The sequence below is a fragment of the Elaeis guineensis genome, chromosome 13, assembly GCF_000442705.2.
Source record: "Elaeis guineensis isolate ETL-2024a chromosome 13, EG11, whole genome shotgun sequence".
Classification (NCBI taxonomy): Eukaryota; Viridiplantae; Streptophyta; class Magnoliopsida; order Arecales; family Arecaceae; genus Elaeis; species Elaeis guineensis.
This window is the reverse complement of record NC_026005.2, coordinates 18,895,375-18,919,540: the sequence shown is the minus strand read 5'-3', so window position 1 is coordinate 18,919,540 and position 24,166 is coordinate 18,895,375. Positions and strand designations below refer to the sequence as shown.

At 35.9% G+C, this 24,166-nt stretch overlaps 1 protein-coding gene across 2 annotated transcripts; it reads right to left on the bottom strand.

Annotated features, from left to right (window-relative positions):
- Window positions 1-9,425: 9,425 nt before the first annotated feature.
- LOC105056331 (nuclear matrix constituent protein 1) lies at window positions 9,426-22,456 on the bottom strand. Of its 2 annotated transcripts, XM_019854492.3 has the most exons (8): window positions 21,716-22,456; window positions 17,588-17,797; window positions 15,614-15,867; window positions 15,183-15,453; window positions 14,999-15,082; window positions 12,229-14,384; window positions 11,197-11,449; window positions 9,426-9,932 (listed from the first exon to the last, which is right to left on the bottom strand). In XM_019854492.3, the coding sequence occupies exons 1-8, from the start codon at window positions 22,043-22,045 to the stop codon at window positions 9,699-9,701; spliced, it is 3,792 nt and encodes a 1,263-aa protein (XP_019710051.1). In that variant the 5' UTR covers window positions 22,046-22,456; the 3' UTR covers window positions 9,426-9,698. The 2 variants fall into 2 exon arrangements, with proteins under 2 accessions (XP_019710051.1, XP_073103904.1); XM_073247803.1 differs by lacking the exons at window positions 9,426-9,932; window positions 11,197-11,449 and adding an exon at window positions 11,494-11,630 and having other exon boundaries at window positions 21,716-22,341.
- Between the last annotated feature and the right edge of the window lie 1,710 nt (window positions 22,457-24,166).

Below are 24,166 nucleotides of genomic sequence, written 5' to 3'. Positions count from 1 at the left end.
CTGAATGTGGCCATTGATTAATTCCTCTGTAGACTAATTGGTTTATAGATTACAGTCTAGAGTCTAAGAGGGACCTAATTCCTTTATAGATTAAAGTCTACAGTCTACACTAGAATTTTGTGTCAAAAGTTGGACGCATTTTAGGTACTTCTACAGCTAGGATTGAAGCAACGAGTTATCCTTGTTTCTTTATTTAAATAAGGCTTTTTAGCAAATCGTTGGAATCCTACCAATTTTATTGATAAGTGAAATAAAATATGCCTCTAAACCAATGCAGAAAGAAAGCAGGAAAAGATAGATGTAAAAAAATAAAAAAAAAATCTTTTAAAAAAAAAGATAAGGAAAAAAAAATGAGAGATGGAAAATCCAAATTCTAACATATGGCTCATCATTCGGATGATGTTTTATGATCCGATGTGGCCATAGTGTCTGTATGTTTTCATAATATTTTATTTTTGATTTTATGAGATGGATATATATCAGAGTTGTATGAACTTTTCATTTATAAGTCCAAAAATAAACTCAAATTCAAGAAACCATCCCATACAAAAAAAGAACGGGCAAACAAAAAATTATGATCCAAGAAATATTAGATGTACGCTCAAGCAATAAAAGAATTCCTATAATTTGAGTTACTTAAGCATGATTAATGTCTTAAGAAATATTAGATGTATGCTCAAGCAATAAAAAAAAAAAGATTATCCTCTAAATCTTGAGATTACTAATTTTTTAGGCTCTGCAATCTATCGTCATCTATCTTGATCAAACTCATCGAATTAGTGCGGCATAAATATAAATAATATCCAGATAATCAAACATAACATCCAAACAAGATCATACAAAATTAGTTTTTTTTTGAAAAATCTGGTCTTTATGGCTAACTATGATAAAGATTTTTAGGAGGACATCAATAACTAATAGCTAACAATTTTATACAAAATATAAGACAGATCACACCATGTCTTTGGTTCGGGACAGGTGATCTAAAGCAGTACAAGGCAGTATCAACAAGACATGTCTTTGGTTCGGGACAGGTAATCTAAAGCAGTACATGGCAGTATCAAGACATGAATTATTGGCTTCTACTTACTCCCAGTGATTGTGGTCTGGCTAGTGCAATGCAGCCTTACCGGATCAACATTTATGGACCATGGCAAATTTGTTCCTCGAGCTATGGAGATCATTATTGTCCGGGTAAAAATGCCGTTGGTGCACCTTGTTCCAGTTTGAAGTAAATCCCATGACCACAGATAATGGCACTCATAACGTCGAGAATTATATCATGTTGACTCATCTGTACCAACTTGGGCCTAAACTTGTAACTGTTCTTCTGGACAAACAAATTTCAGGTCATCATTTGATTTGCGAACGATGCTTTTGATCCTGATAATGCCCAAAAAATTAGCAGCAAATAGAGCTGTCATCCGCCTGGTTGCACCTCGCTTTGGTTCAGAGGAGGTTTTGCGCTCCAAGTCTAGGAGATGCTACCCATACCCATAAATTTAAAATAGATAATTCTTCCATCGACTTTATAGAATTATCAGTGACACCCTTTCGCATGCTCAAAGTTAATTCTTCAACTATATAAAGATGACCAAACATTCTTCAACTATATAAAAACAGCTTTAGTTTCTTATTTCCAATTAAAAGATAACTCCAATCAAATTTTATAATAGCTTAGATTACATTTCTATCTTAACATGTTTATAACATATATCATACTTGTACAAACAAAGGATTTGGCTTTGAGAGTTCGAACTTGAAAAAAAGAATATCTCTGTATATCTATACCGTAGAACTTTTGGATGAGGAGGAAGAAGGATGGTGAGATGTGTAGGTTAGTAAAATGTTAATTACATTTAAATCTCTTTAGAAACTATATTTAGTTAAATAATCTTCATTTTAAAATCTTTAACAATTACATGTATACAAACAAATTATAATTACTATATATATATATATGTGAGTATATATGGATAAATATCGTTTTAATTGACCATCGTAATGAGGCAAGTAAGAAGAACCTACAGCTGATGTCTCGGTAGGTCCTGGAGGCCCACTGTCCACCACCGCCCTACCACCATTAGGTGGCAGTACATGGGAGCTAGAACGCAGGGATCTGGACCACTCTTTTGAAAAAAAAGAGACTAGGATAAAAGCTCTCTCTCTCTCTATCTCTATCTCTATCTCAATGAGAGAAGCTACACATGTCTGCATGGATATGTGGTCAGGCCTGTTGTCTGAGAAGTCTCTATCCATCCTGGCTTTAAGTTTGGCTGTTGTAGCATGGTTGCATGTGGTGGCTTTGTTTTGTAGCAGGCTTTGCATCAGCTCTAGTAATTAATTGATTAAGGTGGGGATCATTAAAGGGACCGTATTCCTTCTCTTTAATGTAAGGGTGGAGAGAAAACCAGCATGGGGATCCAAAGGCTTCCAACTCACACATGTCGACCTCCATTGGATATGAGGACTGGATGGATATCAAATTACCGTACCTTAGGCCGGCAACTACCAAGATATGGCTAATGCCTGAATTGGCATTGCGTAAGGGACTGCACCTCAGATCCCATTCGAGATTACTGTTGGTTGTAGATTTTGAAAGCACAGTTACTTTCTTTTCTTTTTCTTTTTTTTTTTCAAAAAATTATCTGTTTCTTAATTAAAAATTACATTTCTAAAATGCAGCCGAACTTTAACATCTATTTTATAATCAAATCAAAAAAATATTTTTAATACGAGAAGATGATAATATAGAACAGCATATAGCACTTTCAATTTTTTAACTCTTTATACTGTCGGTATTCTTAATTCAAATATTTTTTATTTTAAATAATAATATAATATTATAATATAATGATAAAATATTATAAAAATATGGTAATACTAACTATTAGAATATGATTATTATCAAATAGAAATGATAGCAACCTAGTATTGGCATAATATTAGTATAATATAATATAATATAGCATATTATAATATAACATAATGTAATAGAATGCAATAGATTAATGTATAGCACAATATAATGAAATAATATAATATAGTATATTTGTTAGGCTTGATTTGTTTGGGCCTAGACTAAAGAGGAAAATCTAGCTATATTGGGCATGCCCCAAGCATGCAAAGACTCCTAATAGGAGTCAAATTTTTCGTGGACTCCCGATGAGAGTCACATTTCTTTGTTGACTCCTGATGGGAATCAAGAGTTCTAAGAAGGGCCGAAGACTACGAAATGCCAACCTTCACCTTTATTTAAGGCTCTCCTTCCCTTTTAGAATCCTCCAAGAGGATTGCACCTCCTCTTATTTCTCTCTCTTTCTCCTTTCGAGTTCACCAATTTCTAGCACTGTGCCTATCAGAATTACGATCATAAATCTCATCAGAACCAAAGTATGAAGTCCTTAATCTCCCTTTGTTTTCTTTTTCCAATATTTTTTCTCTCTATTGAGTGATTGACGTTCAGATTTCTTTTAGAAATCAACTGAAATCAATGTCCTTTATTTTTTCAATCATCTTTTCTTCTCTTTCCGACTAATAGCACCATTGCCTTTAATACAAGACCCCTAATCAAGATCGCTCAACCTCCCTACAACTTGTCCATGCAAGGCTATGGTCGCCGATAAGCAGCAAGGACCAAAAACTCAGGAAATGGGTCGAATCTCCTATTTTCTAAGATCTTCTTATGATTTTCTATCGATTGATCACTATTCTAATCATCCATTGCTGCTCGCCACCGGCTGCTGCCATCTTGCCATAGCCATTGACCATCCCCCTCTCCTTGTTTTGCCAAGAAAGAAGAAGAATAGAGAAAGAAAGAAAAAAAAGAAAGAAGAAGAAGAGGGAGAAAGAACATATCTCATGATTTTCTCCCTCCACTCACCCACTCGCTAATGTTGCTCTCTTTCTCTCTCTATCTAATCTCTGGATCCTAATATCATTGTCATAGTCCTCTATTATAAGCCAAAGATAATCTTTTAGAAAAGAGGCCTGCAATCGCTTTGTTATTCATGCAGATGTCACATCCTAGCTTGGTCTTTTTCAAATATTTATAGAATCTAACCACTATTAATTTTTATTGGGTCATCTAAACCTTAATTGATCATAACCAGTTGAGTTGACCTGGTTTGAGCAAATCCAATTAGTTGGACACCTCCGCTTAGTCAATCATGTCCTTCCTCCATCTTATATTGCCCAATTTTAACCTGGCTCAGTTCTCTTGGATTTTGATATTATTGATAATGGATTTTAATGGCTTTGAATAGGTTCAGATAAATCAAGCAGAATCGAACTTTGAAGGTTTAAAGCAGAAGAGATAAGTAACCCTAACACTCTTTATTTTTGAATTACCGGATGCTTTCAATGATTAAGACTTTATAAAATATAAAAAACATATTTAATATTGATAATGTTGTGTTTTCTTAAATTAAGGATCAAGCATATCATATTTTGCAAATCATATGTTATTATAAAAAGTATGGTTTTAAGAATATTTTAATATTAACAATTTGTTTACAAATTATGAACTCCATATGTAGGAAAATCTACATAATTATTATGAAAATACTAATTTAATAATTGTTTCACTTTATTGACTATGAACTCTATAAAGTCATTGGAGATCTTTTAACCTTTTCAATTATTTATGATATAAAAATATATGCTTCAAAAAAATATAATTTAAGAAATACGATTATGGCTCTCAAATAGCTATATATGGTCCTGTCAGTGGGTTACAATAACTTAACATACAACCCTCTCCAGCAGGTTATAGTAGCTTGGTATATATCTCTTATCAACGGATTACAGTAGCTTGGTATACGGCCCTCGCCAATAAATTATAATAGCTTGACGCACAATCGTCTCCAGCAAATTATAGTAGCTCGATAAGTGGCTCTCACTAGTAGATTATAGTAGTTAACATGATTTGATTATAGTCCTATCATAGGTATAAGATAACTTTAGCATTTAATCTGTAATGATTATTAAAAATTATGATACGGCAAAATGACGAATGATTTTATGACTTTTTTAACATAATTTATGATTTTAGAATAGAAACTTTATTTATGTAATTTGTACAATTTTAGCATATGCAAAAGTATAGTTGATTTATATATAATTATACTAGTATCATAAAATATTTTATGAAACCATCTTCTCTAAATGATTTACTGATGCATGCATAAACTTATACTTGATCCAGTAAAAAAATGTAAGTTTTATTTACTGAGCTAGTGTAGCTCATTTTTTTTTTCAGAGAAATACGACTATTAGAAATGATAGAAGATCCAGACTTGGATGTCTGTACCAGTAAACTGAAAAATTTTATAGTTGAAATTAGCTTATTAGATGATTATAAACTTGTAGTTAACTATTTATGAATTTTATGACATGAATTTTATATTTGATTTTGAATTTAGATGCTCTAAATTAATATTTATTAATTAATAATATGATTGAACCTCTTTATTATATTTTTTTTATGATGCATCTTTTATTCTATTCAAGATAACATATGTTAGCTTCATGTTATTGTAGGTTGCATTTCTTGATAGCATAGCCATATTATGTCTCGCATTTGGGATGTGATAATAGTTTAATCATATATTATATTATTTTAAGTGTATTACGTGATAATATTATTATAATATATGAGTGTGATATTATTATTTTTGTACAATATTAAATAGTATTTACATATTAATGTAATATAGTGTAAAGTATTGCTAATTTATAAATTATGTATTTCATTTTGATCTAAATAGTTTATTTTATATTTTAATTTAGTATGAATATTTTAATCTAAATTCAATAACTATAAAATTTAGAGATGTTGTGTCATGGATCAAGGGATCGAATGGCTCAGATGATTGGTTTATGCCTCCACCTCCGCATACGTGAGGTATTGTCCGTTTTGACTCATGACCATCTTTAGGCTTCAGTGAGCTTTTAGGTTTCAATGGGCCTTGATCATTTAGAGCCTCACGGTTTTATCCTTTAAAAAGCACCTCACATTAGGAGAGAAGATTCCAATCCATATAAGCCATATTCCCTCTTGACTCATAACCGATGTGGGACTAAAGAAGTCTTCTCTACACCACAACATAACCTCCCAGTTAAGAAGAAGTATGTATAGATAGGAGGCAATTTTCACAGACGGTACCAATATTGTGGTCATAGATCAAAGGGTCAAATGGCTCAGATGATTGGCTTATGTCTCCGCCTCTGCATACGTGAGGTATTGTCTGTTTTGATTCATGACCATCTTTAGACTTCAGTGGACCTTTAGTCTTCAATAGATCTTGATCATTTAAAGCCTCACGGTTTTGTCCTTTAAAAGGCGCCTCACGTTAGGAGAGAAGGTTCCAATCTATATAAGCTATATTTTCTCTTGACTCATAACCGATGTGGAACTAAAAAAACCTTTTTTACGTCATAATAAAAGATATTTTAGTCACATATGCAGCTTTCTAATGGGCTCCAGCAAAGGCTTTTAAGAAGAAACTCCAAATAGGAGCTCTTATGGAGGAGAGATTTTTCAAGTTCTCTAAGGACCATATAGCAGTTTCAAATTACCAACAACCTATATATTGTCCAGAATTATTTTTTGGGCTCCAAAAGGTGCTTTTGGCCTCTCCAAATGCAATCTCAAAGCAGCCTTGGACTCGAACAAAAATCATATTTGGTGGACATCAAAGAAAAAAATATGGGGTGAGCTTTCGATTTTGTCATATTCTTTTTATACCATCAAAGAAATCTAAGAGTCAAAAACTCATCCTATTAGTCAAGCTGCCAATCTCATATATATATATATATATATAGTATTTTTTTTCATTTTCAAAATATATTTTTATTAATTTATACTAAATGACTAGGTGATGTACACAGAACAAATTAATCATCGAGCAAGTTAGTATATTTTTTTAGATAAATTGATATATAATTTTCAGAATATAGAATTCATTGGTAGACAATACATAGTCAAGTGATATATTTAGCAATTTAGTCATTTAACAATCCAGTACATACCTTCAAGCAAATTAAGATATAGTTTTTAGGATATTATATTCACCAATACATACTATATGGGTAGGTGATATATACTTGTTGACTTTCTAATATATTGTATAAACTTCTTTAATGCATATAATAATAATTCAATACACACCTCCTAGTAAAAAGTATGTTCTAAAAATTATGTACTGATTTACCTGAAAATATATATTGGATCAGTGGAAGTCGATAAGTATGTATTACCTAACTATAAAGTATGTACCGATGAATATGGTGTTTCAAAAACTATATATCAATTTTTTTGAAGGTGTATATTACGTTACTACATGATAATTTTACTACATGCATAACATCTGGCCATGCATTATGTACCATCAAGCATCATATTCTATAAACTATATATGATTTATCTAAATATATGTATTGGCTTGTTAGATGATTAATTTGCTTAATGTGTATTATTTGGCTCTATAATATATATAGATAAAAAATAGATTTTGAAAATGAGAAAGAAAGAGCATATATATCATACGGTGGAACTAACCGCTCTCTTAGTCGGAGAAGTTGTGATTTTTGGATTTAGGCATAAGAAAAAACGTGGCAAAATGGAAAGCCAAATCACACATTTCCTCCCCTGGTGCTTCCCCAATAAGATTTTTGTTCCTTGGCCTCCTAGGTAGGAAAGTTTGGGGTGCTTTACGAATCTTGGTACAACCATCAAATGACTTTATCTACATGCTACCTGCCATGTCCACCTGTATACTAATTAATGGGAGGAAAAATTGAGAGAAAAAAAAATGCTCGCATATTAATATTCCAAGTGAAACACAGGTACCAAACAACACATGTCTACTTAACTTAGATCTCGAAAAGCATATTTGGGATGCCACTTCGAAGAAACACACAGGAAGAACATGCAGGAATCTAGACGGAAACAAAGCAGCAGGAAACTTGAGCAGAAATACCTGCAATAAGAAAATCTTTATTGCACGCGACTATCTACTTTGAGACCTCAAGGCACCAATTCCTTCTCGGAGTACTATTGGTTTCATCCCTAGCCATCATTTTCTACTTCCTGCTTTATGACTTGCTTTGTCATTTCCTGCTCCCCACTTCGCTATTGCTTGCTTTGGACGTATACTATTATCAAATGGATATATCATTTTCAGGCTGACAGGTATAAAAATACTCCATTGCTCAAGGATATTATCAGCTGGAAATTAAATCGACGGGTCTTTCTGGCAACCAATGTCTTGCACGTTCGCCCTTTTCCCGCCCATATGATTTTGGTGCAATGTATTTAAGGTTCAGATGGTCCATTGTAACACTTATTTTTCATTTGTTTCCTGCTTTTAGCTCCCTCTTGTACCCGAAAAAAAAAAAAAGAAAAGAAAAAGAAAAAAGAGGACCTTTAAAAGCCTCCCATCAAAAATATAAACAAACAAATAAATAATAAGGATCCATTAGGCTTCATTAGAAGCTTTTATGCAGTGCTCAAATGAGCACAACTTATCACTTTAAGCCCATGAGCCCATACGGCTGTCCTGCTGCTGCTTTGTTCTTTGATTGTGCGTCTCAGTTGGTAATGCCAAAACATATGGTGGTCAGGCCCCCAAACCACTAGCTTTGGAGGACACAAGATACCCTCCTTGCTGAGGCAAGCTTGCCTCTTATGATGTTTCTGCCAAACTGGTAGCCTCCATTTTAGCCTGGCCCACACTGCTGTCATAAGAAACTCGACAATCAACTGTATGTGTCGGCAGATTATCCAAACCGACCAGCCATGCAGTCGATGGAGTTAACTAAATGTTACCATGTACCGTTAAAAGTTGCTAATACTACATTATATTTGTATATTGTATATGATACAAATACTTTCGCACGCAAAGTTCAGAGAGGACATCAATAATCCAAGCCAAGTGACAACAAGCTCAAACCGTGCAGATCAAATCTTTACGATAGGCTCCATGAAGACATCCCACCAGCAAACGCATGCCATCAAGCCATTGGCTAAGTGACAAGTTCTGGAAACTCAAATAGTTAGTCCACACCTAGTTATTTAAGAAGGATCTAACGCTCTTGACTTGATCCCCAAAAGAAGAGGATTGCTACCAATCTTCAGCAGCTGGAAAACCAGGCTTATCAACCATACCAACAACATGGCGGACCCATAGAATTTAACGTGAACTTAATTAAATTGGCAAAGATACACACATAACTTACGAGCCACCGGCCATATAAATAAAATAGCTACTCCCACAGCATGAAGAAAAACATGAGACAGGGACCCAAGCGATGGGGGACATGAGAAAATCCAACTGCAGGGCTATGGAAAATCCAAACATAGCACAAAGAAAACAATCACAATGGCCCATACACCATAAAAAAAATCTGTGGCCACAACAGAGTATCCAGAACCCGGAGTCATGAATTTGTTGCACTGTCATTGATACACTAGCGTCAGTTGCTATAAAGCATCAGCTAATTTTACTACAAGAGACATAAAAGAAAGCAGTGAGTACTAATAATACATCAAACTCAATGACTAACACCAATCCCTCAAACATAAAAATAACAGTTCGCACAGCGAAATACAAGGATGGCATCTTAATAGCGAGCCTTCAAGAGCTTAAGAATCTTGAGTCGAAAAGAAAACTGTTCCCCATATACTCAGGACCTTGTCATGTTGTGAAGAAAGTCCACAGCTTCTTCCCTATCGATGCATCATGCTTCTCTGAGTCCTCTTCATCCTCATCGTAATCATCTTCACTCCCACATCCACCATCAGGAGTAGCTGGTTCACTTGCTCCTGCTGCACCATCTACCACAATTCCATCCTCCCCACTTTGCTCGCTGCAGTCCATTGACTTCACAATAATGTCGCAGTCACTCTCATTAGCATGGGTTTCCTCCACCTGTCCAAAAAGACAGGAACAATAACTGAGGTCAAGAGGCACCTTACGCACATCAACTTGAAACAAAATTAAAAAATAAAAAAAAAGGTAATATAGGCATTAGGCAGTCCAATGTCTCAGAAGTCCGGATATAAATTAGAAAAATCAAAGGTGTTTCTTCTTAAAAACTTTGTACCTAAGATGACCCTTGGAACTGTTACAGTGTGAATAATACAATATTTCTGAGTGCATGCGCACCTAAACAAGATCAAACAGAAAAGTTCTCTCCTTCATAAACGTTCAGGAATGCTGCTGACATGCAGAATTAAATCACTTACCTGAGACCAATATCACAACATTTGATGAGCAATTAGCTAGTGCTGTGCGCGTGTCTTTTTCAAGGCAAGCGAGAGAAAAAGAGGCGGAAAGTCAGAGACAAGGGAGGAGTAATTTAAAAAAAAAAAGTCTTGTGAAAAAAGAGCCCGGAGGGGGGGACCACAGCCTCCTGCGAGATGTGTTGACCATGCTGCAGGGCCTTCATCGTTATAGCTTATATATAGTAAATATTTCTACTGGTACACTTGAAAGTCAACAGCTAAATGCTTGTAGTCTCTTCAGAAAGAAAACAAAGATACAATTTTGCATTGATGATCCCTCATCTACTCAAGGTTTAAAGTAACGGCTGTTATAACGTCATAAGTAGTTATAACAGTTTTGACCTCCCTCTATCGCATTATACATATAATGACAGAGAAAGAAACAACGGCAGTTATAACAGGCTATTTAGCAGTATAACAGTCCGCTACAACATATGTTACATTTGTATTGTTTCTCTAAATAAAATAACAATTTAAAAAAAAAATCAAATTTCTTAACCAACTTCCCCCTCTCTCCAAGAGTTTGTAACACCTGAGAAAACATAATTGTTTATCAGATGAAAGTAACTTGGAAAATAATGACCTCATTCTTTCATTATTGTCCAATAATTTTCCCTTATAATGGCATTTTAACAGTTATTATTTTAATACTAGAAAAAAATTGAAACCACAGTGATAAAAAAAACAGCATTTCAACCATTGTAACTGTCAAAAAAAGTTTCACTGGGGTAATGTCATCATGGAATAACGCAATTATTCAAACCCCGCATCTGTTTGAGAAGAATTAGTGCTGGAACCAATGAGTGAAAAGCAAGTGATAAGATGCAAAGCATTCCTGTCAACACCAAAGTCATAACCATGCTAATGCAACACAAAAGTTCGAGCAAGAAAAAAGTAAAGAACCTTACCAGGGCAAGCTTCTGAGAGTTCTCATGAACTTCCTCTGCACTTCCCACTGTTGTTCTCTGCAGCATATGTGAAGTTTTCTTGTTCTCACCAACAATACCAGATGAAGGTTCAGCAGCAGGCACCCGTTTAGAAGTTCCTTCTCCATCACTGCCACCCTTCAAAACCTCATTTTCAGTTGACTGTTGATGGCTTCCTGTCTTATGTTCTTTAGTCTGATCGGGCATTGTTTGGGCTGCTGCAACAGTGCCCGCACTGGCACAGCAGTTAGATACAAATTTCCTTGCATAAGTCACTTGTTATGTAATTCAGAAAAATAAAATGCTCATAAATAAAAAGCAGAACTATACATCGAATCCACGAGAAGATACTTCAGATTCAAGGACATGGATGCACCAATTCAAAAGTAGTGAGGGGGATTCAAGAGCAAACTTGGCTGAGAGAAGAGATCAAGCAATGAATCAGGCTCGGATGACAAAATGAGCCTGAGCCTAGCTAGCATAGGCCCCGCTTAATTCAAGCAATATCAACTACACAAGCATATGTAACAAGTCAGATAAATCTATACACATAACATTGCTTTCACAAGCCGAACCTTTGCAGAAAATCAATGGGTAAACTGACCCTGAGCTGATAGGTGCACTCGGCTCTATGGAGGTATTGTTTTTTTCTTTTTTTTTTTAAAGATATTTAACAAGTGAGATTAATATATAGAATAAGATTAATATATATAATAAGTCTTCATTTATACACACCAATAACTGTTATTGTTTCAGTACCAAGCCAAGCTGAGCTTGAACTAAAAGAAGAACCAAGCTAAGCCCCCTAAGATTTGAGTCCAATCGAACCAGCAAAGCTTAATTCAGCTCAGCCTGTTAGTGTGCCCGTATGAATCTAACCAAGATTTTTAAAAGCTCAAAAATTATAGCTTACAGTGCCCGGATAAGAAATGCTATCAAATCATGAAAGCACTCTTAGCAAATGATCATGTACAACTTGTAACAGCATAAAAGATGTATATAGATGCAGCTTACATTGTAGAGCGCCTGAAATTGTAGCGTTTCTCTCCAGGAGCCTGTGTTCCAGGAGCTGAGATTTGACGCCTCTTTCTACGCCCACCAAGTGAAATGCTCTCTGAACGCGTTTCACTGTCATCTGCTTCCAGCTCCCCAGCTGTCATCCCAGATGTCTGAGCAAGACGCCTCTTCTGTCGGGAACTTGTTGCCACAGCATCAGCATGAACAGAATCTCCTTGGCTTTCCTCTTGGATATTTAGAGAATCCCTTGTTACACCATTTGGTGGTCCATCATTCTTTTCTTCAGAGGTTTCCCCAAGGATAGCTTTGGCATCTTCAACAACTGCTTTAACAGAGCGCGTTCTTCTGGTAGCTTTAGGCCTACCTTTCCTGTTAGGAAGGCGCCGTCTCTGTTTTAATGGTTCAGGCTGGAACTCATTTTCAGGAGGCAAAGAAGATTCTTCCCTTTCATTCCGTTCATCAATAGGGGGAATGATCTGCTCACTTTCCACCTGGATATCAGTGGAATTATCTGCTATTCCAAAAGATGGCTCTGGACCATCACCAGCTTCAACCAATCTTTCAGATTCTTCATTTTCCCTGACTCCACTATCTGATTGCACTCTCTGGGCATCAATAGTATCATTACCAACTACATAGGATGGTCCAGGTTCATAATTTGCTTCACCTTCTGAAGCTTCTCCATCAAGTCTTGCACCAAATGACAGAGACTTCTCTGCCTGGCATTCAGACAGTTTTTCTTCTTTCTTTCCTGGAGAGAAGTTAAACAGTCTCGAACACTTTTGCAGCCATGACATACGACCACCTGAAATGACAGAACGAAGGCCTGTACCCGTAGGAGATATTTCAGCATTCTTACCTTTTAGATGCTCTTCCAAAGCCAAAGACGGCAACTGAACATCTCCTGCATCATCACTCCCCAATTGGAGCAGCTCTAAATCACTCATTGTAACCCCACAGTTTTTGCAAACTTTATACTGCTCAGCAAAAGCAAGGAAGCGTTCTTTTTCCTTGGTGAATTGTTCTCTTTGGTCCTTCAGATTCCTGCTAAGCATTCGCAGAGTTTCAATGTCATTTTGAATCTCAAGTTGGTCAGATTCCAGCTTTTTTCTGTGTTCAGAGAACTCTTCTTTTTCCCTCTCTAGTTGATCTTGTTCCACCTTCAACTTCTGAATTTTAGACTCATTTAGATTTTTTAAAGAATTAATTTGGTTTAGTTCTCTATCTCTCCACCTATTAAACTGATTCTCTTTCTCCTGCAGCTGCTTCTCCATATCCTCATGCTTTTTCTGCATATCCATCTCAAGCTCATGCTTACGGAGCTCAAGCTCCCGAGCAATATCAGCATGACCTCTCTTGAGCTCCTCAGAAGCATTTGACTTTTCAAGCTCCATTGTGCTGTCAAAAGTTTCTTTCTTCAGTCTAAGTTCTTCCAACTCCCTCTGAATACCAGCTTTTGCTTCCAGTACCTCATTATTCAACCTTTCCTCCTCACTGAATCGCCATTTTTCAAACCTTTCCCTTTCATCATTGACCTTCTTTACCTCTGCTTCCAACTCGACTTTCTTCTCATCCAATACATCCCACTCTTTCTCAAAATTCTCCCTCAATTCTCTCAAATCCTCTCTTTCCTTAAGAAGCGACTCTTTTATTATTCTGCAATCCTCAATCTCTTGCTTCAGCTTTGTTTGCAACAGGAGATGCTGTTCCCTCTCTTCTTTGGTAAGTTCAAGTTTTTCCTCCTCCTTGATCATCTGCTGCTTTGCTTCTTCTACTGTAGCCTTCAAATTCTCAAGTTCATTTCTAGACTTACACAGATCCTGCAGCTCTCTGTCTAGCTGCTGCTTTTCTTCCTCCAACTTCTTCTGATCAATTTTAATAGATTCCTCCCACTTCTTCAAAGCCTTTGACTTTGTGTCAAAGTCTTTCTCCTTCTGCTTCAAGCTCTGCATTTTGTTCTCCACCTCTCGTTCTCTTTTAGTAACTTGTTCCTCTTTTCGGTCAATTTCAATTTTCTTCTTGTCCACTGCATCCAGTTTGCCTTTTATCTCTTCATCGAAAAACTTTCTCCTCCGCTCCAAGTCCAACTCAAACTCCTGTTTCTTGGAATTTAAAGCCTCTGTGTGATCATCAAGGAGCTTTTGCATCTCCACCTTCAATAGGATAAAAGAGACAGTCAGATTTATCAAGTACAACAATGAGGAAAATCACAATTACATAAAATCAAGGCACAGCATAGGATCAAAAAACTTGAGGCCCAAAATCAAACAAATCCAGATGATTGAATATTCCTCAAAATGCATAACAAAGGGAATATTATGCAATTCAGAGGAAATAGCAGCCGGGAGGTCCAGAATTGAGCAGATCAATCTTTTCTTTTTGACCTTTTACCATTGGTACTCTGCACTCGAAGATTTAAAGACCAGTAAAAAGACTTTAAGGTTTGATACAAACTGCACTAACTATAATAAAGTTAGTGCAACCCTACCGCAAAATTTTTCAAATAGTGTTCTCAAACTTATTTTGAACTATATGATCTCAGATTCATATGAACCATGTCACACAAATCCCCATTTGCATTATTGTTCTTCCATGTTTTCTTGTATACCTACATTCATCTCTTTCTTAAGCAAAATACTAAAAAAAAAAAATTCATATTCCAATATTCAATACTATAAGAACTAAGATACAGAACTCAACAGTCTGTCAGGTCATCAGAGAGTTCAAAATTATTAGAAATTCTAGGCCTTCTAAGATAGACACTTACTTTTTCTCTGGCATTCAGCTTTTCTTCTATTGCAAGTAACTCTTTTTCCTTCTTCTCCACATTCTCAATCTTGATACTAGATTCCTGAAATCAAAAATGCAAAAGAAAATACAAAAAAAATCACATGAAAATACATTATTAATGCAAAAGAAACCAAAATATAACCAGTTTGAAAGAAGCCAACCTTCTCTTTAGAAATTAAAGCTTTTTGTCTATTACTAATGTCATCCTCTTTCTCTTTCAGTGAATTCTTAGTAACCTCAATCATTTTTCGTGCCTCTTCAAGCTCTTCTTCTTTCTTTTTAAGAAGTCTATCAGTTTCATTTGCTCTTTCCTCTCTATCATTGATTGAACGCTGCCCCTCAAGAAGCCTCTTTTGACTCTCCTGCAGATTCTTTTCCCACTCTCTCAAGTGTTCTCTTTGTTCATCAAGATCCTTCTTATATGTTTTTCTCCTGAAGATCAAAAATACAATTAGAATCACCACCAAGAAAAAGAAGTAATTAATATGTGACCAAAAGATACAGGCCACCAAAATATATCATATATAGAAAGATCAGGAACAGAACATGCAAATAACAGAGAGAGAGAGAGAGAGAGAGAGAGAGAGCATACTCAGTATTTAAAGACAGATATTCTTTCTGAAGTTTACGCTCACGAGCCTCCACATCATCTAATTTTCTATCCACCTCTGAACTCTTTCGACTTGCCTCTGCAAGCTTCGCATCTGCAGAATGCAGCTTTCCTTCAATCTCCAAATATTTTTCTTCAAGATTGGCTTCCAGGGCATGAGCTTCAGCCAACTTCTTATCCGATGTATATTTAGCTTCTGCAATTTCACCACGCATCTCACGCAAAGCCTTCTCAAGCTGCATATTCATCACCATTCCATGAAGAATTAGATAAACCAGAGGAAAAAAAAATGAATGCTGAAGATTATAATCATTTCATGGAAAAATTAAAAATGATGATAATAAAAACAATGACAACAAAAACAGAAGATAAATGCATCTGGCATCAACAGCAAACAGAAGGAAGTTAATAATGATCAAAGAAATTCAGTATCAAACTTTATACCGTTAAAGCCTCCTCAAAAGATATAATAGTATCTAGACACATACATGTATATTTGTATGCGCGTATATGTGTGCACGTGCGCACACACATATATGTATGTACTTATATTTATAAATGCAGATACATACATACATACATACATATGCATACATATGTACATACACATTTATGCATGCATGAATTCACTCAATAAACTTTAGAAAGCATTAAAACTGCAACATGCAAAGTCAAATCCAAAAATCGCATGATAACTAAGAAAAAGAAAGGCAAGCTTCATCATGACATTCACTTCTTTCTACAGATAAACACTGATTAGCATACCGATTTCAAGACATTTTACATTGTCAACCAAGTCTAGTGTCGCCATGCAAGATGCTTGAAAGAATTGCAACAAAGATTCCCTCAACTTCAAGCTATTACGAATATCTATGGGGAAGAATCCTTTTAATCCAACATAATCCTCTGCTCATCAACATCTTTTTTTTTATATCAACACCTAATGTAAAAATCTCCCTAGAAGACCAAGTCCACAAGTAGATAGGAAAAAGAGGATAAAATGAAATCTGAAAATAGATGTCAATGCAGATATTCTTCATAGGAAACACAACCATGCACTTCAAATACAAATACTTGAGCCTCAAAAATAGAAGATAGGAAAAAGAAGATACCATGAAAAGGAGGAAAAAAAACAAAGGGCTTAACAACAGCATTACTCTTAAGGTCATTACCATGGATGTCATAGCATATCTAGATACATTGCAAAGTATAGCACTCTAAACCAAAGGACTCCAGCAAGCTGCAGTTCCACATTTGAGCTAGTCTAATTCACAAGACGACTTGAACTATTACATCAAGCATTTCAAGACAAATAAATCTGTATGGAGCTTTTGTATACCAACAGTCTTCATTCTCACTCGAGACTTGCATACCAAGATTTTTTTTTTTTTAAAACAAACATCTTCCAATTAGTCACAAGTATTTATTAATTTAAAAAATTACATGGGCTTGAAAGAGAGTGAATAAATATTTGACTATGGACACTCCTAGAACCGTTTTCTCATATTATTCTCTCTTAAAATTTCAACAGTTAAAAGTTTCTACCATCAAGAGTACTTTGAGCCATCAATACAAAAAAAGGAAAAGAGGAAATTTCAACAAAAAAGTTAAGTGAAGTGTCAAAAGAAGATTTTCCTTCACAACAAGTTGAATTGCATAAGTCTTAAGGTAAAATACAACTCATGGAAAGCAAGAGTGCTTCACATACCAAGACTGAGAATTATTCAATATAATAGTATAAACAAACAAGAGAGAGAGAAAGAGGATGCTATGTGAAGGCAATGACAATTATAGCTATAACATTGAAAATAGGATGCTACAATATCACAAAACACAATAATGCAAGGACACAACTAGGATTCACTTTGAGCTAAATGGCTTAATAATTCACTTTAGAATTATATACACCAATATAGACTAGTTGTGAAAAATAAATAATAATAACTGCCCACATACATCTGCAACACACTGCTTCTCAACTCCCAGAGCCTTCTGCAGATTTTCCTTCTGCTTTTCATATTCTGATACGGCAATTGTGTGTGCAGCCTGTTCCCGTTTTAGGATCTCCTCTGCTTCTGCAAGGCCTTGCCTGATTTCTTCATATTTACAAGTCCATTCCTTTTTCTCAATAAGCAGAAGCCCCATATTATATTGATATTCATGAAGCTGTTCATAAAAAAACAAGGTTAACAAAACTGTTACACCAAACAGAAACAAAATGGAAGGAATTAAAAATGTCAACAGAACTCATTGTCCAACTACTGATTATTAGAACAAAGATGCTGATTAAAAAGTTGTGTGAAATGAATAAAAAGTTCAGAAGCATGTGAAAGGACGGATTAATAACATAAAGTTCAAAAACAATGAATCAACTCCTGAATAAACAAAAATTTTCCTGGATGTAGGCATCATAAGCACTGATCCTGAAGTCAGTTACACAGGATGGTTAAATAAAAACGAAAAAAATATGTTAGCATAAAACAAATCAGTATCACATCAGCAAAGGATAAATATAAAAAGAGTACAATGTAAAACAACCAAATCATCACAATACCTGGTTTCAAGCATATAGACATGCCAATAGAAACACTTCTAAACAAGTATATTGCAACAATCTTAGAAAACGATGAAATCAGATAATGAAAAAAAATGTGGTAGGCACAATAAATAGACATCATGTATCATGTTAAAGATGTGAAAGTGGCAGCTGGAAATGATTGCCATGAAAAGGAAGAAGATAGGCAATAACAATCAATATAATGTTGATCTTCACATAGTTTAGCAATAGAAGGAATAAAATAAAAAAATGTGCCCATGGAGGGGGAAATTTTTAATCAGTCTAGATTTATATCTAAATTATGCTGTACCTTGTTTTTGTAATTTCTTGATTTATTATACCTTTTGACCTCCTCTTTACGATATCTATGAAACAAGAAATTCCAAATGATCACACACCTCACCTAACATAAACAGCATAAAATTCAATGATCAGGAAGAATGAGGCAAAGTTTCCATTCTCTCCTCAAAGATTCTAAATCTTAGGGATTGATTTGCCCCACAAATTTGCTTCTTCACACAGTTCAACTATAATTTGAAATTCACTACATGTTACATATTTGGTTTGACAGGAGTAGGATTAAAAAAAAAAATTCGCATATCTCTGTATTCTTTATTAGCAAAGCAAGAGTTATTTTGAGATTAACTGGCCTGGAACTACAATTAGTTTTAGAATTCAGATCAGCAAAGGGGACTGTGAGATTGGTTAGTCTCCATCGTTGCTGAGCATAGAAACACTGATCACATATCACTAACCAAATAGAAAGAATATCCAATGAGTTTTGAAGTGTACAAGATCTTCTATATGGAATGGAGCTCAGCATATAGCGACAGCAGAATCTCCAGTTCCTATCCACTTCTTGTGACTTCTGTTCCCTGATGACTATATCACCTATTCTCTGTTTTTTTCTTCCTTGCTTGATGCACTGGAGCTGCTGCCCGGGCATGGCAAGCAGCTTCTTCTTCCTCCTCCTCTTCTAAGTTCCAGAGCCAATTTCCTTTCTTTTTCTTCTTCTTCTGCTACTGTTACTGAACAAAGTGATTTTCCTTTGTTTTTTTCTCTTCTCTCTTCTTTGTCTTTATCTTGCTTGATGCAATCTGCTGATAATAGCTAGCTTATTCTTGCTCCTCCATGCTGGCTTCTGGCTTGGGCCCTTTCTCCTCCTCTTATTCTTCTTCTTGGCCGGCCGTGAACCTGATGATTGTGACCCTGCAGCCAGTGGGCTGTGCAGCAGCTTCTTCCTGCTGCTGCAGCCACCTATTTGAACTTTTTTGAGTACGAAAAAAGGATGTATATGTGAAATATATCCAGCACACATTAATTGAAGCCTTGATGCCTTTCCTCCCTAGGAGGCCAACTACGCACCTAGGCACTTGCCTAGGCCACGTCCACCTCCTAGCCTCACCTAAGCTTTTTCGCAACCTTGGCATTTTTCTAATTAAAACTTGCCTAGCACTATGTTGCATGGACTTGGATACGACCACCAAGTGCACACATTCTCTAAGTGTCAGATACACATCATCCTTAAGAATTTTTTCTTGCAGACAATACCTGTTGCATGTGTACCATATATAAGCATCAGGTGTGGGCACCTATGACAAAATTGAAAGCTCTAGGAAACATGGTCTGAATCCCGAATTATTTTTTAATGGTTTAATCTCAAAATAGTAAGTAACATTATGGTGTATCGTTTATAGGCAACAAATATTCTTCAAACGCAATGTGAAGGAAGCTTGGCTAGTCAGTAATTGGAAAACTTAACTGACCAACAAGAAAGAATTCTTAAGAAAGTATGCCTTCTAGCCATAATTCCTCTCTGCTCACCAGATGAAGGAGAACTTAGTTCATAAAATTAGATAATAAATTATATATAATACAAAGAATCAAAAAGCACAAGCTTAAGCCGGAAGCTCCTAAACATCATTACCTTAAGCTAAGAACCAATAATACCTACTTGCTAGCGAGAGAAAAGCTGGAACAGGAAAGCCATTTGGAAAAAATAAGAGTTGTATTTATAAGCATGAAATGCATGAAAGAAGCAGATGATGTCCTCCAGAATGAAGAAACAGCTTTGTCAAGGCATTGACTTTGTTAGAAGAAATGAAGCTGACAGCAAATTTTGATCTTCAACATATAAACCTAAAAAGCATGTCTTCTTATTTGGAAACTATGATAACAGATTACAACTTCAGAAATCTTTGATGTATCAAAACCACTCAAGCAAATACAGAAGCTTCAAGATCAAGAATGCTCGTTTCAATATGTGAATAGATCAGCAAATAAGATGAAGGATTGCCTAGCTAAGTGGCAATGCAACTGCAATCTTTGTATATCTAAAGCAAACATACATCTTCCCATGGAAATCAATTGATGGTATGAAATGCTTAGACACCGGGACCGAAAAACTCTTTCCCCTTTTCTAGTGTTATACGTGAATGAGAAGACAATTTATGACAAAGTTACTGATGTAAAGATAGTGGTGATTAAAACTGAAAATATTAGTATAAATAGATAGATTTTCGCCCTTGCTCCTAACATTGTTCTAGCATCATATCTTTTTTTGATACATGAGACTACTTTCTGGTGCATAGGTTGGACAATAGACGTATGCCACACACCAGATGCAACAATAACCTGCAAGTCCAACAAAGCAGACCAAGCATGTGGTATACTTGAGGCATCCCATACAAACAACATGCTGAATGTCAGGAAAGACCCCAGTTAAAGTCTAAACTATCTTTTAAGTTTTTGAACTATTTTTCTCTTGCTTTTTCTCAGATCATTTTGTCAAAGAAATCACAGTCCAAGGAAAACAAGAAAAAACTCCAGAGAGCCAAAACTTTATCCTCACTGTGATTGGGACAGACCATCTTAGTGAAGAAATAGAAATAGCATTATGAAGAAAAAACTCCAGAGAGCCAAAACTTTATGCTCACTGTGATAGGGACAGACCATCTTAGTGAAGAAATAGAACTAGCATTATGATATTTTGCAGAGCAAGCTAAATTACACTCATTTTCAATAAAGATATTGAGTTGCAATTATTACTAATGATAAGTACCTGATCTACCCTGCTATCTATATCAGCTGCAAGTTCTTTGAAGGTATCCTTCACATCCAAATTTAGAACAATTACTACAATCTCATCTCCCTAACTCCAAAGATGATTAATATACTGCAAAAGAAGTATCCAGCATTTGCATAGGACAAGAACTCTTAGCATGTCACAGTATTTCTTGGTGCTGAAGCCATTCTTTAGCTTGTACTTCAAACTAAGTTGTTAAAATTTTAAAGTTTCCAGGTGCCTCTGGTTTTGCACACAATTCATCCTCGACAATAATTTTACATAAGTAATCAAGAATCCAATTATCAGAAAAGACTCCTAAGAGAACTGCGATACTATTATCCTCTGGTGAGTTGCAACTTGTTAAGATAAACTACAATACGTTCACCTAGGGAATTAAATAAAAGAATAAAAACCTAGAAAACCTCAATAAACAACAAAATGCATTTCTGAGTTCACTAACCTCTGTCTCGAGCTCCGATATCCTCTGGACAAGAGCCTCCTTCTCCTTCTTCTGTAGCACGGACTCGTCCAGCAACCCCGCCTCCCTGAACCTCCGCCACACCTCCACATCTCCAGCACCTCCCGCTGCATCATTGCCATTCTCTCCCAGCGAAGCCTGCGGCGGCGGTGGAAGCGCCTCCACCACGCTCTTCCCCTTCCCCTTCCCTTTCCCAAGAGACAACCCACCGGCACTCCTGGCGTTCACCGGCGCCGACCCGCCGTCCGGCCCATCCCCGACCCTCGGCGAGAGCGACCACCCGGCCCACCCTTTTTTCTGCGGCGTGAACATCAGTACCCCGACTCCTTCATCAACAAACCCGAATCCAAAACCCTAGAGCGGGACTCTGTCCCCGAATTCAGAGCCAGAAACCCTAGCTACCCCGAAACGGAAGCCAAGAACCACAAATATTAAACCCTAACCTTCCGAACGGGTAAAGGGAAGCAATCTCTTCTCTCAGGGCCTGCCAAGATCGGGAATTGGAGCAAGGAAGGTTATTTAAAACCCTAATCGGGGGTTTCGTGGGCTGGAAACCCTAAATCGGGGAGGATTGGAACCCTAGAGAGAGGGGAAAACGGGATCTAAAGCAGCGGACAAGATGAAACCCTAGTTTCGAGAGCGGGAGAGAGAGAAAGAGAAGGGAAAGAGAGAGAGACGGGCGAATGATGAGCGTCCAAGAAGTTCTCTCGCTTTTGCGAGACCGCAGCCTTTTACGCCTCTGCCTTTTTCCGCTCCCTTCTATTTTAATGGCCCGAGCACTTCTGTTCTTTTCCATGGACGAAACTGCCCCTGGGTACGATTTTGAATCATCGCCTTGTGCTGTGCCAGCGGTGCAGGATAAGTTAACATGGACTGGGACTGGTACAGCGCATCCTTTTTGACATTAAGGTCCGGTACAATGTACATGGTGTAATTATGAGTTGAAGCAAATAAAAAGAAAAAAAAAAAAAAGAAGGTTTTGTTCCACCAGCACAGGCTTATCGTCATGTGATGTGAGATAAGAAGGATAATATAATATTCTAAAAAATTGTTAATTTCTTAAATTATAGTTAAAGCAAAAAAATGGATAATGATAACTCTGACTCATGTAATGATTAAAAATTATATATTTTTGGTTATATATTTAGATATATTTTACTAAAGAAATAATTTATCAAATTTTTCACTAATAAATAATATTTTTTAACTTATCATCAATTGATTTAGTTAAATCGGTTGCATTTTTTACCGTTTAATTTTTTAATAACATCTAACAAAACTATAATTCATCTTATATATGAAAAAAATTTAATAAATTTTTTGAAACCATAAAATATCACTATCATTATGATACTAAGCATACTAAATATACCAATATTTCATAGCAATTTATACAACATCCAACTATACGAAAGCATGGGTAAAGATGAACAAAACCAGCATCCATCAATCAAAGGATCTGAGATTGGTTCTATCATGAGATGATTGTGCATAAAATATTTTTATTAAATTTTCTACAGGGATTAAGTTAGGCACATGCCGGACTTTGTTCCATGGAAACCAGATAGCATGTGATTATAAAATAATATTTATTCCCCAAACACCAGCAATGACATACAAGCTACAAAAATGATGATTCGATCACCTCACTTTACCTATGTCGCTAGTTATTCCTGGTGTCCCTTATGGGAATTGGAATATACTAAATGCTTGTAGATAATAAAGAGATGGTGTTTTCGTCATTTCATGTGGTGACACTGCTGGATATGTGTTCGGTGGATGATCGGACATCGATGACAAAAATACCCTTCGATCTTGTTTGTTATTACCAAACCGTGCTTAACGAGCCATCTTACCCCGTCATACATTGGATCCGTTACCCGGGAACCGGGATTCTTGGTGATACAGTAAAACGTAAAGGCTGTCGAGGGTATTTAAGTAATTTTGCTGCTAGTAGGTGGGGGAGAAGGGCAGCGGCCAAAATTGATGGATACAGGATATGGTTTGGATCACATGCGTGGAGCGGTGTCTGACGGTGGCCACGGCAGTGATGGAGAAAGGCACAGGGTGGTAGTTAACAACTCCAAGATAAGCATCTTCTTGTCCCACGTGCACCCACTCCCTCCGTCGATTTTTTTCAAGATATTCTTTTCCTGATTTGTATAATTGTTGGCATTTGGCCATTATTTTCCCATAATTATCATCATGTGGAAAGGATGAGAGTTTTCATATTTGATATTTACAAGCTCTTTATATATTAGTTTTTTTAAAAAAACTTTGTACAAAAATAATTATGGTTTTTCAAATTAGAATTTTTTATGATTTTATTGGGATTATCTAATAATAAATTAATAACATTACAATCTCTAAGTGCTAATTTTGAGAAATTATATGTCAGTATTTCATCATTTTTTTGTTATTTTTTATAATTTT

Excerpts from the sequence above, each read along its gene's own strand:
- LOC105056331 (XM_019854492.3), bottom strand. The coding sequence starts at position 22,045 with ATGTTCACGCCGCAGAAAAAAGGGTGGGCCGGGTGGTCGCTCTCGCCG. Across the intron at positions 15,454-15,613 it reads TATCTGTCTTTAAATACTGA|GAGAAAAACATATAAGAAGG; the intron begins GTATGCTCTCTC and ends TTTGATCTTCAG. Across the intron at positions 11,450-12,228 it reads AATTTCAGGCGCTCTACAAT|TGCGGGCACTGTTGCAGCAG; the intron begins GTAAGCTGCATC and ends CTGCTGTGCCAG.